General features: G+C 40.0%; 1 protein-coding gene across 1 annotated transcript in view; it reads left to right on the forward strand.

The window, feature by feature from the left end:
* The window catches only part of LOC137625011 (protein lin-37 homolog), a 101,820-nt gene extending 90,683 nt beyond the window's left edge, over window positions 1-11,137 (forward strand). Inside the window, exon 6 of the mRNA XM_068355952.1 lies at window positions 10,890-11,137. Coding sequence (XP_068212053.1) covers window positions 10,890-10,905 — 16 coding nt within the window. The 3' untranslated portion in view covers window positions 10,906-11,137. The remainder of the gene's footprint in view (window positions 1-10,889) is intronic.
* The last annotated feature ends 4,192 nt before the right edge of the window (window positions 11,138-15,329 follow it).

The raw sequence follows: 15,329 nt of genomic DNA on the forward strand, positions 1-15,329 counted from the left end.
ATATATATATATATGAGAGAGAGAGAGAGAGAGAGAGAGAGAGAGAGAGAGAGAGAGAGAGAGAGAGAGAGATCCTGTGTAAATTTAGGCAGGTAAACTGAAATAGTGTCGTAAAGATACATGGGTTACACAGAAATATCGACAACAATTAAATATATTAATCTATACGTAGTATAGACGCCCAATTATCTTCATTAAGAGTATCCGATACACTTTCTTTTTATATTCTCATGCCTTCTTTCTATGGACTTTGTTCTAGCTTTGCAATTTACCTTGAATATTTTGTTTTAGGTTTGGCACGTTTTTATCTTCAAAATATAAGATACTTTTGCTTGAGTGTCATACCTGATGAAAATATCAATTTGTGTTTCATAGTCTTTGTAAGGATTTATCAAAACAAATAGATGATAGTTTTGAGTCATGAATGTTATACTGATAGCAATACACAAGAATGCCAGGATTATAGAGATTTATTTCTGCACATCTTTTATATTAAAAATATGTAACATTTTTTTATTTGTATAACGAGGACTTCCTTCCATGTTCTTGGTAGGGCGACAGACTCCTTAATGACTGACTGTTTTGGTTGAGCCGTCTTTATGGAGACACACGCTGTTTGACATATTCATACCCTGAGGTCAGCTTAACGCCCGAGAAGGATGTTGGCAGCGCTGTAAAATTTTTCTGCCACGTTTAAGAAGAAACGTGTAATTTTATTGTTATTAAAAGTAAAGAAATTACGAGGGCATTTAATAATCGCGAATATTTATTATTAATTAATTATATTTACATTTTTATTTAACTTATGCTGCCTCCATACACCATACAACGTGATGGTAATATTTGATATGGCATCGCCGCTCCCGGCCCAAACCCAGCCTTGTTCACCTTAAAGGATCCGATAGAGTATAAGAATGTTAGAGTGTTCATTGAAATATGCCATGGGTTCAGAAGTGTGTAGCGTTGGTTTATTAACATTTGGTTGCATATTGAAAGCGAAGGCAGTTTTAGGATCTATTAGCCTAGGTTCGCCTATTGGCTCATGGAGCGCTTCATGTGTAACTGTATGCTCTATACTAGTCTCATTTGGTATACTGAAATCTGAGTCCAGATTTGTTTCTTGGCCTAGCATAAGTTTATTTGGATGTGAGCTTCCTATTGGCTAGTAAGTATAAGTATAGTATGGTCTACAGTAGCTTTGATTTCCCTATTGGCATGGAATTGGTTTTAAATTCAAACACCTGGAGTAGTTGGATTTAAATGAGATATTACCTTTATTTGTGCCTTCCTTTTATCTAAATCTTTGCTGTATTATCCAAACCTTCTGTCAAGGAAAAAGATTTTTGTACACTGGAACCTGACAATGAATAATTTGCAACTCTGCTGTCCTCAAGATATCTGTGCAAGAGACCTTCTGCGGGTTGGTTACTTTCACCCAACGGAAAACATAAGCATGACTGTGGACCTATTGCATTCTCTTCTTCTAAAATCTTATTGATAGCACCTATCTCAGCATTATAGTGGCTTCAATTTCTAATTTCTTTAAATCTGCTCGAGCCTTTTCCATTATGGCATGGTATTTTCTTTCTGTGACTAACCTAGCCAGTTTTGTTCTTATTTCTATTCTCTTATTAGAAACAGACGATGATTTACTTACACTTGTATAATGTGACCTAGATGAAGGTTTTGATGTTTGAGAGACATTTGACCTTCTTTCAGATTGTTCATATTTAACCTTTTCTTTTAACATTGATAACCTGGTCTGACCATATGATATATTCTGGTAATTATACTCAAAACTCTGTACAGTGTCAACCTCTGGCCTTTCTGAATCTCTTAATTTGGAGAAAGTCATATTAATATTCTTTAACTCTATTTGAAGCCTATTTGCAACCTCCAGTAGGAGGGCTAAATTACAATCATTTTTAGAAAGTGCCAAATCTGCTTCGTTAATTAATTTGCATAAGACACTCTTGCTTTTTTAATTCATCAACCAGACAATCTAAATTATACATCTTACCTTTTTCTGATACCAGACAATCTAAATTATATATCTTACCTTTTCCTGATCGCAGTTTCATTCTTACCAGTGGGGGAATTAGGCCTAAGTCTAGATAAATGTAAGTCTTGCTTTTCGTATTGGGTTAGATGTCGATCTTCATAATTGGCTTGTTCAGTAAGCTCCATTTTGTCTTCGTTTGCAGAATTTTTACGTTGTCGTCTTTGTAGTTTGCTTACGTTTGGCTCTGATTCAGTACTAAAACCATTACATGATAATGGTTTTAGAGGGCACCTCCAAATTTTTATTAGAAATTTTATTGGTGGAAAAACATTCCATACTCTTATAGAGAATGTTTATTCTGAAAGTTACAACCTTCATTGTGATGAACTCCAGCATAGTGTTTTAAGTGCGACACACTGCATTGGCAAATAATGACATACAGTGAACCCTCGCTACTTCACGGTTCGACCATCGCGGATTCACCACTTCGCGGGTTTTTTCCATAACCCATATATATATATATATATATACATATCGCGGATTTTCCGGAAATTTCGAAAATACCGCGAAATCTGAAGACCCCCAAATACGATATTTTGTTACCTGTAATTCCATTAATACTGTAATTAGTAATATCTGCTCTTACTGATTGTTCATTGCATTACATATGATATATAATTCAGCACAGAAAGAAATAAAACACGAAAAGAGAATGTGATCATACGATAATACAGTACTGTATACAGTACGTAGTAAAATTAAATCGAACATGAAACGCAAATCAGATGCAGTCATACCATATTAGAATGGTGTAAGGCTGCTGATGGCTACTACTGTACTACAAATGTAATGGATGTGCATCTTTTCCATGATTCTTTTGTATGTATACGTACGTAGTACTGCATCCAATAATATTCTCTGTTGCAAAAATCACATTTCGAATAAGCGTACGAGAGAGAGAGATAGAGAGAGAGACACACACACACATCCTACAAAAGTATAAAATAACATACGTAAAGCTATTAATATTATTGTTATTATTATTATTATTGTTGTTAATAAAATTATTATTGTTATTATTATTATCATTATTATTATTATTACTGTACAGTATTATTATTATTATTATTAATACTGTACGTACGGTATACGCGGGGTACCTTGTACTTTGAGTTGGTAACCTACGCATCATATACTGTAAGACGGGTTGTGATTGGTTCAAGCGCTGATAGATGACGAATTAGAACTCAAGTTTTGTTATCTAGCCTGTGATTGGTGTTTTGCCCTCATCTCCAACCCGCAGCATCTGGGTTCTCGCAGGGCCCGGGTCGTCCACTTTCTCTTACGGCGTATCGCTGAGTAGACGTTCTTAAGTTTGTGAAGTTTTATCTGTGCTGTGTGCGACTGTTTTAAGTTGAACTTTTTGTTAAATCCTACTGTACAATGCCTCCCAAGCGTTCTGCTTCTACTAAGGCTGGTAGTGAGCCTAAACGCCACCGAAGGATGATGACGATTGCTGAGAAGGTTATGCTTCTCGTTATGTTGAAAGACGGTAGAAGTTACGCGGCCGCAGCCCGCCATTTTGGAATCAACGAATCCACCGTTCGCTATATCAAGAAGGACGAGGCGAACATTAGAAAGACGGCTGCAATCATCTTTAGCAGATCAGCGAAGCGAGTCGTTACAACGCGTAATAAAACGATCGTACGCATGGAAGGTGCTTTAGCTGTGTGGATTGCCAACTGCCGGAAGAAGAACATAGCCTTGGATACGAACACCATCCGAACAAAGGCTTTAAGCTTGTATGAGAATTTTGGTGCAAAGGAACCTCAAGACGACGACGGCAACCATGGTGAAGAAGATGATGATGCAGATGATCCTCAACCAGGGACATCCACTGATTCCCAGCCTCAGAAACAACGTTTTTCCGCCAGCAAAGGATGTTTCCCTGCATGGCGAGGCTGCTTCGGCTGACACTGCCGTTGCTGAAACTTACGTGAACCAGACGTTCAAGAATATTATCGCCGAAGGTTATAAGCCGGAACAAGTCTTTAATATGGATGAGACCGGCTTGGTTTGGAAGAGAATGCCGTCGCGAACTTTCCTGTTCAAAGAGGAAGCCAAAGCCTCTGGCTTTAAAGCATTCAAGGATCGCGTTACCCTCGTGATGTGTGGCAATGCTGCTGGATTTTTGCTAAAGCCGGGGCTTATTTATAAGTTGAAAAATCCTCGCGCTTTGAAAAATAAGAATAAGAATCTCCTTCCCGTGTACTGGATGCATAATCCAAAAGCATGGATTACGAAGATGCTGACCTCCAACTGATTCCACCAGTGTTTCATCCCGCAAGTCAATGAATATCTCGTAGAGAAGGGCTTGCCATTCAAGATCCTTCTCCTTATGGATAACCCTGGTGGACACGCAACTGACCTGTTGCGTGAGGGCGTTCAGGTTGAGTTCCTGCCACCCAACACCGTGTCATTAATTCAACCGATGGACCAGGGGGTTATCAGGGTGTTCAAAGCCCTCTACACGAAGAATACCTTGGCGGACCTCGTTGCGTGTGTGGATGCTGCCCAAGAGGATGAGGATGAAGATTTTAACTTGAAGGCGTACTGGCGGCAGTACACCATAGCCACGTGCCTGAAAAATATTCAGAAGGCACTTCAAGAGATGAAACCTGCAATTGTGAATGCGAGCTGGAAGAAGTTGTGGCCAGAGATTGTTTACGACGACGAGGGATTTACACCTGCTGAAATCCAACACTGCAATATGCAAATTTGTGCAGTTGGCTGCCATAATTGGAGGTGACGGGTTTGGCGACACGACGACTGAAGATGTCGACGAGTTGTTGGACTACCATTCCCAGCCCCTGACTGACGCAGACCTCGAAGACCTGACGAAATCGGCAAGCGAAGAAGAGAGTGAAACCCAGGAAGAGACCCAAGAAAATGTCGAAGAAACGGGCTTAACACTAGAACGGCTTGCCAAGGTCTGCAACCATATAAAGGAGGTGAAAGAAATGTTGCAAGAGTGGGACGAGGATATGGTTCGGTCGATGCATTTCTGCAACAAGGTTGATGACATAATGACTCCCTACAAGATGCTCTTAGATCGAAAAAAGAAGCAGCGGCAACAACTTCCGATCACAATGTTCTTCCAGCCTTGCAAAAAAAAGCGCAAGTTCCTCCTGCTACTACGCGTTCGGAAGAAATTGAAGAAGTTGAAGAGGTGTCCCAGGAAAAGACACCTCCGTCTGAAGAGACGTAAAATACTACCTGGCTCCACAGTAGTGTTAACATTTCATCAGCTTCATCATCATCATTTCTACTGTGCAGCAAATTCATCGCCATCATCATTCAAGTTTTTCTTGAACTTCTTTTGTGGTGAGTACAGTAACAATCTTTATTTTTTACTTTAATATTCTAACATTCTAATATTTGTGCCTGTTTTATAGTTTAGTACTGAAAGTTAAAGGGAAGGTTTTAAAAGTCTACATGTTGTAACCTATCATATTTTTTTTTTGTTTAAAATTTACATTTACGTACGTCTCTGTGTGTGTGTGTGTGTGTGTGTGTGTGTGTGTGTGTGTGTGTGTGTGAAACATGGTATTCCCAAGAGACTGGCAGTGATGACCAGATAAGGGGTTTCCAAACTTATAGATCAGACAGAAAAAAATAGGAATCAAGGGGGAACCGCAATATATGGAAGAGACATAAATCAAGGAAAAGTATGTGAAAAATACAGCAACACAGAATGTGAATTGATTGCGGTAGAATTTGAATTGATTGCGGTAGAATTTGAATTTGAAAAACTAATGAATTTTGTAGTTTACAGACCCCCAAACACTAAGGAGTTTGACATAATAATAGAAAAAATAGATGATATATGTAGAAACCATAAAGACTGGAATATACTCCAATCCGGAGATTTTAACTTTCCTTTCGTGGATTGGAAAGAACGGATAGAAGAAAGTGGTTGTATGTATACATATAAAAAAGATAGTAATAGTAGCGCAGAAGATAAGAGGTAATTTGAAAAGTTTCAAGATATGCTATTAGAACATAATATGCAACAAATAAACCACATTCCAACAAGAAAGGAAAATGTCCTAGATCTAGTATTTGTGAATGAGGTGAATTATGTTGAAGAAATAATAGTGTATAACACGGGAATTTCAGACCACAATGTCATAGAATTGATAGTTCATTCCAAAGCAAGTGATCACAGAATTAATAAAAGCACAAAACTTTGGGAAGGATATGGAAAATATAACTTTTACAGTAAGAATATAAAATGGTCAGAAATAAATGAAGAACTGAATAAAGAATGGAAAAATGTATTTATAAGTGATAATATACAGGTAAATACGGATATACTGTACAAAATACTGGAGAAAATTGTTGAAAAATATGTACCGAAAAAAAACAATAAACAAAAGACGTGCATACCAAGAGACAGAAGGATCTTATTTCAGAAAATTAAAAAGTGGAAGAAAAATCTTGCAAAAGAAAAAAATGTGTGGAAAATGAGGGAAATAAAATGTAAGATAGAAAATGCAGAACAAAAGATTATACAGTCGAAAGAAAATGAAAAAAGGGACTTAGAAGAAAGGACACTTCAAAATATAAAAAGAAACCCCAAAGTACTTTACTCCTATGCAAAAAAGATGAATAAAAGGAGAATAGAAATAGGCCCTCTAAGAATTGAAGGACGGCTAACGAATGAAAAAAAGGAAATATGCAACATATTAGCAGAAAAATATAAGAGTGAGTTTACGCCAAGAATTGCGAATGAGAATAATGAAACAGAAATGAGAGAAGAAAATGTTGAATATCTAACGGATATAGATATTAATGAAGCAGATATTGTCACGGCTATAAACGAAATTAAAAATGGATCGGCAGCCGGACCAGATGGAGTTCCAGCGATTTTGTTAAAAAAAACTGCAAACACTATCGCGAAGCCACTTGCAATACTGCTAAGACAGAGTGTAGGTATGAGCGAGATATATGTTAAACATAAATTAACTTATATAACCCCTATCTTCAAAAGTGGATCAAGACTAGAGGCAAGCAATTATAGACCTGTTAGTCTAACATCACATATTATGAAAGTGTATGAGAGGGTAATAAAAAAGAAAATAATGAACCATTTGGTCAAAAATAATTTGTTTAATATGGGTCAACACGGTTTCGTACCTGGAAAAAGTACACAGACCCAACTGATAGCTCACTATGAAAACATATACAATAATATGATAAATGAAAAAGACACAGATGTGATCTATCTAGATTTTGCAAAAGCCTTTGACAAGGTAGACCATAACATATTGGAGAAAAAAATGAGAAAGCATAATATTGTGGGAAAGATAGCAAAATGGGTAAAAGAATTCCTGCAAAACAGAAAACAGATAGTGGTTGCAAATGACGAGAAATCAGATGAAGCCCAGGTAATATCTGGTGTGCCCCAAGGTACGGTATTAGCTGCACTGCTATTTGTTATTATGATCTCAGACATAGACTGTGATGTTGAAAACTCCGTAGTGAGAAGTTTCGCCGATGACACAAGAATAAGTAGAGAAATTACTTGTGATGAAGATAGGAACTCACTACAAAGAGATCTAAACAAAATATATGAATGGGCGGAGATAAATAGGATGGTATTTAACTCCGATAAATTCGAATCAATAAATTATGGAAACAGAGAAGGAATGGTGTATGCATACAAGGGACTCAAGGGACCTAATAATGAGACAATCACAAACAAGGAAGCAATTAAAGACCTTGGTGTAATTTTAAATAGGAATATGTTATGCAACGACCAAATAGCAACACTGTTGGCTAAATGTAAAGCAAAAATGGGAATGTTATTCAGACACTTTAAAACAAGAAAAGCTGAACACATGATTATGCTTTACAAAACTTATGTGCGTAGTACACTCGAGTACTGCAGTGTGATATGGTACCCACACTACCAAAAGGATATTGCGCAAATAGAGAGTGTACAAAGGTCCTATACTGCTAGAATAGAAGAAGTTAAGGACCTTGATTACTGGGAAAGACTGCAATTTTTAAAACTATACAGTCTAGAAAGGAGAAGAGAATGCTACATGATAATACAAGCATGGAAGCAAATAGAAGGAATTGCTGAAAACATCATGGAGCTTAAAGTATCAGAAAGAGCAAGCCGAGGTAGATTAATAGTGCCAAAAAGCATTCCAGGTAAACTGAGAAAGGCGCACAGGACATTAATCCACTACGCACCAGCATCGATAATGCAGCGACTATTTAATGTGCTGCCAGCTCATCTAAGAAACATATCAGGAGTGAGCGTAGATGCGTTTAAAAAACAGCTCGATAAATACCTAAGATGCATCCCAGACCATCCAAGACTGGAAGATGCAAAATACACCGGAAGATGTATTAGCAACTCTCTGGTGGATATACGAGGTGCCTCACACTGAGGGACCTGGGGGAACCCAAACAAAAAATAAGGAAATAAGGCAATAAGGTAAGGCGCTCTCTCTCTCTCTCTCTCTCTCTCTCTCTCTCTCTCTCTCTCTCTCTCTCTCTCTCTCGTAAATTGTTTTCCTGCTTTGCTACGTACAGTATGTACTGTATGATTTTATATAGATACGGTAAATTATATTTGTACTAATAACATATTTTGTAAATGCTTTTACTGTAAATATCATTATTTATCACTTTCATCATGCGCGTTAAATACCTTCTTTGTTCTGAGCATGGTTGTTTACTTAGCGTACAGTACTTTATGACGCCGTCGTTTCAGGCGGCGTCATAAAGAAAAACATTTCATTTGGAAGTCCTAAGAAAAATAAAGTAAAACATTGGTAATAAAAAAATCAACATACTGTATAATCAATATAATCGATGCAAAAACTAACCTATACATATATGTGTACACTAAATGAGTTTGTTTCTTCATTATGATCAGAGATGAACGTAAACAAAACATTGGTTGCCATTTTTTATCGTGCTTTTTAGGTGTTTAGGAAACGCATGATATAAAATCGCCTTTAATATTTGTGCCTGTTTTAGTTTAGGGTGCTGTAGTACATGCATTAAGTGTTCTGTACATTAAAGGGTAGTTTGTTAACAGTACTACGTACAAGGGAAGGTTTTAAAAGTCCGAATATACATGTTAAATAAATAGGTAAATATGATGTCATTACTTCGCGGATTTTCACCTATCGCGGCCGGGTCTGGAACCTATCTACCACGATAAACGAGGGTTCACTGTATACACTAAGTATAACAATAAAATTGTAACGTCAAATACAAGACTACGAACGAAGAATAACGTCTGCGTAACAAAATTTAAAAGGATATAGTCCACTGACGAACGCCTCTCAGGGCAGGTACTAAACTATAATAAATCCAGAACGCTATTCTTGTTCGAGACTGGACTTGCTAGCAAAAAGTACCATAGGAAATAATAATAATAATAATAATAATGGTTCAAAAAGGCGTTAGGCCAGTGACTTAACCAAGAACCTAACTGACAGCGTACCAAATGGGCAAAACTAACATGAAATTCCCAGCGAGGCAAATCAAAACAACAATGGCTGCCGACACCGCGGAAGGTAAGCCGGTCGAAATAAAAAACAACACAATACTAGGAAGAGTACAACTGCCCGGTACTGCAAAAAGCTGTCAAAACAAACTATGGTACTTAACATTGGTATTGGTGAAGTTGGAGCTTCGGCCATGATGAAAATAATCCACGAAACGTGAAAACACCGAGAACACAAAAATCTAAGACCAATCTAGCAAGTCCAAAACAGAAGGATGTCTCAGAGGGCGCTCGCGTCGGGCGTCGTAGTGGCTCAGGTGCGGTATCAGGGGCCGCTGTTACGGCCCTTCCCTTTGATGAAGGAATTATCTAAATGGAAGACAGCCTGTGAATAGTGGTTTTCACACGCCCCTGCTTTATACACGACACCCACAAGGTGCTCGCGCGAGGGTAGTAACCTCTGCATTCCATGCTTTTCTCTGCATTCAATGCTTTTATCTTTCTCTGGTATATTTGGAAGGTTTATATCAGAAAAGTGTGAAGAAGGACCCTTTTCACCGGCTGTCACAGGTCAACCTAGAAATAACAAAACATGATTGCCAAATCCCTAAATCAGTGTACTTCACCAAACGAAGTCCAAAACAGCGAAGAAAGGAAAGCTATTTGAAAAACTTTTAATGGTGGACCAACGATGTTTTCGATCCAGCCGGCAGAGATGAACTGAAGTTTAGAACACGGGAATGATTCCTCGTACCACCCTGTGACGGGTGTAACCACCTACCTCCCAACCACCACAAGGCGGTTGCCTCGTTTTGAAAAATTCTGCCGATTTAGAGATATCAGCTATATATATATATATAACTGCCAGGTAAGTACTATTCATAAAAACCTATTTTTGGGGATGCATTGTGTGGGGGTCCAATACCCTCCTACCTCCCTAGACTTGTGAAGGAAAGTTGGACATAACTGAGACTTAATCCTGATATGGAAAGATAGTTGCTGGCAAGAAACAAACACCGGGTATTGGTTTGCAATGGTGATGTGTAGTCAGTTACATGAATGCAGTATTGAAGGTGGCGTAAGGAACTCAATAAAGCCTGAAACAGTAGGTCTCCCTTATACACACTGAATTTATACAGATACAATGGCTCTATAGCAGGGAAGAAAATATTTCTTTGGTATTGTATGTTGTATTAGATTTCCTGTTCTAGCTTTACCGGTAACTGAAATGTCCTTCGGCACCACACAACCCCTCCCCAATTTCCTTCATCAAAAATCCCCTTTTTGTATAGGCAGTAATAATGTACAGAAAATTTCCGTATGTTGCAATTAATGTCTATTGTTTTATTTCAGGGCACACGAGGGGTAGTCATGCATCTTGTAAGAGGAACTGTACCTGTTTAAAGGCTTCCAAATACTTAATTCTTAGGTATTTCAAGAATATGAACGGTTCATATATAAAAAAATTTAAACTTTATTACACATATACTGGTGATATTTTGATATTCACATACAAAGATAAATTGTATTGTTTCGTAATTTGAACTCATTTACCCACTCATGTCGCATTTACATGTAATATTAAATCTAACCTAAGTCCTTTTGATGTGTATACTTTTCACATGAAAATAATATTTAGCCGTTGAAGCATCATTGATGTATGTCATAACAAAGGAACTTCTGAGTGATGTCTTGGAAAGCAGTGTGTATAATGGAAGTAGTGTTTCGAAGTATAGACCCAAAGCCTGCCTGCCTGAGAAAGGGAAAATAGTTACTGTGCTCTTACTACTTTACTTGTATTGTTTAGTAATTATATCTTTAGTATTGTTTTTGTAGTACCACTGCCATTTGATGTATTTTTTATATTAATGTATCTAAGATATAAGTAAAGGTATTGAATAGCATAATCTTTTTAAGGAAAAGCACCCGTGGGAATCAGAAAGCGGAATTGCATCTATGAGTAGATTTCCCTGTATAATCCTTTAAATCTTGCGATTCTACCTGGAATGGAAAAACTTTCCCTTGTGTCAGTCTACATTTCAAGATATACAGTCCTGCTTGGGTTTTAAAGGGTATTTCTCCAAGCTTACTTGTAAACCTGCTACACTACTTTTCTTACTCACCTGGACACCTTCAAATGTCAGCATACTTGGCTGTTTTCAGTCCACCGTCAAAACACGTACAAATCTCGAAAAAGAAAATCTAAAGCTGGTAAATTGGTTCGAGCAGCTGAAGTACAGACATACTCCACGATTTCGAAGATTAAAGTGGTTAGGCTGTGATAGGCAGGTGAGCTTAATTTCTCCCTACACCACCAGGCATTAACTAAGTGCCTCGGTAATGTAACAATGGCCTTCTGTCTTGTGCTGAAGATATCTATTTTAAAGAACAAAAGGTTTATTTATGTGTAGGCGTAAGTTTTTTTTATAGATATAATGTAGACAACAGAAAATTTTTTTTTAACCCAACTGGTAGATATCTTCATATCAATAAAAAGGAAGTGAACAATATTTATTCACAAGTTTTCAACCAGGAAAACAAATTTTCAAAACCTTGTTTATATTCTATATACAGAAATCCCTCAGCTATCACGAAAAAAAAACAGCAGGGAAAACATGATAAAGATAATTTTTATATTTTTTCATATTTTATTATCTTTATCAATTAAAGTTTATAAACTCTCAGCTCTCTCATAAACCCCATATACTCTTTTAAACACTTTTAATCTAAAACTCAGTTTAACTGTAAACACATCCTTAAGTAATAAATAAAATATTAGAATCGTATCACTTACCAGAGACTATTCATAAACTGGATAAACGATGATTAGCTATGCAGTACTAAACAATGTAAATGATATCAAGATGATATAAGTGTACTGCAAAGCAGAGAGCATTATCGTCTTCTGAAAGCACTTTAGCAGGCGCTTCATCAGGTGGTGCAACATCTTCGTCATTGTCCAGCTTAATAAATAATATTTCTTCTGGCTTAGATCCCATACCTTTTTTTTATGGATGAGAAACATAGCAACCAGCAGTTGCCGATGCTGCATTATCTTAGTGATATGAATATTTATTCAAGGCCCTTTTCAGTATCAGCAAGATAAAGTTCGACTTCAAGGATGAAGCACTGGCAAAACAACTCCAAATGTTCTTTCATCATCCTAACCTTTTAGGTTGTGCATCCAACACAGTGGCAACAGGGTTTTAATTTTGTTTATGGGGCCTTGGGTTTTTGGATTTATGAATAGACGCTGACCTTATCATAACGCCTAAAGCATTTTCACAGTGTATCAGTATGATGTGAACTTGAAGTCCTTGAATCCAGGCTTCTTCACGAGGCCAGTGGAAACAAAAAGACTCTTGATCCCGGGCCGGAGTCTTGCTGTTCTTTCCAAGTATTTCCTCACTGCCCTGACGGGGCATAGGCGCAAATCCTTCACGTCGTCCCACCGGGGGATTGCCGGAATAGAGAAACCCTCAAACCTGGGGTTCCATACGGCAGGGTTCTGTGTCTTAGCTACGAAGGAAGGGACGAACTTGAACGTGACTTCTCGCCAACCTTTCGAGTGAGCAACTTCGTAGGACAGACCATGAATCTCGCCTACCTGTTTAGCTGATGCTAACGCCAGCAAGAAAACTGTCTTGAGAGTAAGATCCTTGTCCACGATGTCTTTCAGGGGCTCGAACGGAGGCTCGGATAACATTTTCAGGACCCTTGCCACGTCCCATTGTGGCACCTTCACAGCTTGCGGGGGGCATGATTGCTCAAAGCTCTTAATGAGCATTGAGATATGTCTGGAGTTACCAGGTCTATGCCCTTCAGAAGAAAAACTTGGCCCAAAGCCGCACGGACTCCCTTGATGGCTGGAATGGACATGTTGACCACGTCCCTGAGGTAAACTAGGAAGTCCGCTACTTGTGGGATGGAGGCCTTCAGGGGCCTGATGTTCATAGTGGCGCACCATTTGGTAAAGATGGCCCACTTAGCCTGGTATAGAGCTGTCGATGACCATCTCAGGTAGCCCGACATCTCGTTGCTGTATTCGACGAATAGCCTTCCCTCCTCAGGAGACGCTCGATAACCTCCACGCGTGAAGGCGGAGGGACCTAGGATTCACGTGGAACCTTTGGAAGTGTGGTTGCTGGAGAAGATCTGGCCTGTCCGGAAGGGGCCAGGGCGGCTGTTATGTTAGTTCCCTTAGGTCCACGAACCACTCTCTCTCCGGCCACCAGGGCGCTACCAAAGTCATCTGTAGGTTGCTCGTCCTTCTCACCCTGTTGAGGACCTGCCTGAGCCTCCCGAAGGGGGGAAAAGTGTACACGTCGAGATTGTCCCATGGATGTTGGAAGGTGTCCTTAAACGCTGCTTTTGGATCTGGAACAGGAGAACAGAACACGGGGAGCTGCGTGTTCAGCCTTGTTGCGAATAGGTCCATCACCGGCGAACCGCATTTCTGAATGACAGACCTGGCTACTTCCGGGTGTAGAGACCATTCGGATCCTACCACTTGCCCCATCCTGCCGAGGCCGTCAGCGAGGACGTTCCTTTTCCCTGGGATGAACCTCGCTGATATTCTTATCTGCTCCACTTCGGCCCATTCCAGAAGTTGTAATGTGAGGACGCACAGCTCCTTTGACCTTAGGTCTCCCTGCTTCTTTATGTAAGCTACTACTGTGGCGTTGTCGCACATCAACGCTATGGTGTTTCCCCGGAGTAGGTGTACAAACTCCAGGCACGCTCTTTGTACTGCCCTCAACTCTAGAACGTTTATGTGCTGGGTCTTCTCTAGGGCTGTCCAGTTCCCTCGTGCTGATTTCCCTAAGAGATGAGCACCCCACCCCTCCTTCGACGCGTCCGTGAACAGGAGCATCTCCGGAGGGTCGGCTGCAAAGGGCATCCCTTTGAGGGTGTTCGACCTGCAGCTCCACCATTCCAGGACCCGTTTCGTGTTCGGAAACACCGGGACCACTCTGTGGGGGGAATCCGTTTGGATCCAGTTCTCCAGGTTCCATTGGACCTCCCTGAGCTTTAGCCTGGCCTGGGGTACCAGTTTCTCCAGAGACACAAGGTGGCCTATTAGTCTCTGCCAGTCCTTTGCCCTCCTGGGTTGGTCCGTCAGGAAGGGGCGGAGGACCTGGTCTAAGTTGTCCAGCCTGTCCGCGGAGGGGAAGGCTTTCACTAACCGGGAATCCAGAACCATCCCGAGGTAGGTCGTCCTGGTGGAGGGTATCAGTTGGGACTTCTTTAGGTTGATGGTGATCCCCAGAACGTTGCAGAACTGCAGTAACATCGCGCCTTGCTCCTTCAGTACTTCCTCTGTGGCTGAAAGTAGCAACCAGTCGTCCAGGTAACGAATCAGGCGGATGCCCTGTTCGTGTGCCCAGACTGAGACCGTTGTGAAGACCCTTGTGAAGACTTGGGGGGCAGTGGACAACCCAAAGCAGAGGGTCTTGAACTGCAACGTCTGGTTCTCCCATTTCACCCGTAGGTACTTCCTGCTGGAGGGATAAACCGGGATCTGGAAGTAGACATCCCTGAGATCTACTGACATCATGAAGTCCCCTTCTCTCAAGGACGCCAAGACTGATTTTGGAGTGTCCATTTTGAAGTCTGTCTTGCAGACGAACTTGTCGAGGGCTGAGAGGTCTATGACCGGTCTCCATCCTCCTGTCGCTTTCTCCACTAGGAACAGCCTGCTGTAGAACCTCGGACCTGGGTCCCGAACAGGTTCCATTGCCCTTTTGCCAACATCGCTGAGACCTCTCCCTACAGAGCTGTCCGTTTCAAGGG

Source organism: Palaemon carinicauda, chromosome 31, assembly GCF_036898095.1.
Source record: "Palaemon carinicauda isolate YSFRI2023 chromosome 31, ASM3689809v2, whole genome shotgun sequence".
Classification (NCBI taxonomy): domain Eukaryota; kingdom Metazoa; phylum Arthropoda; class Malacostraca; order Decapoda; family Palaemonidae; genus Palaemon; species Palaemon carinicauda.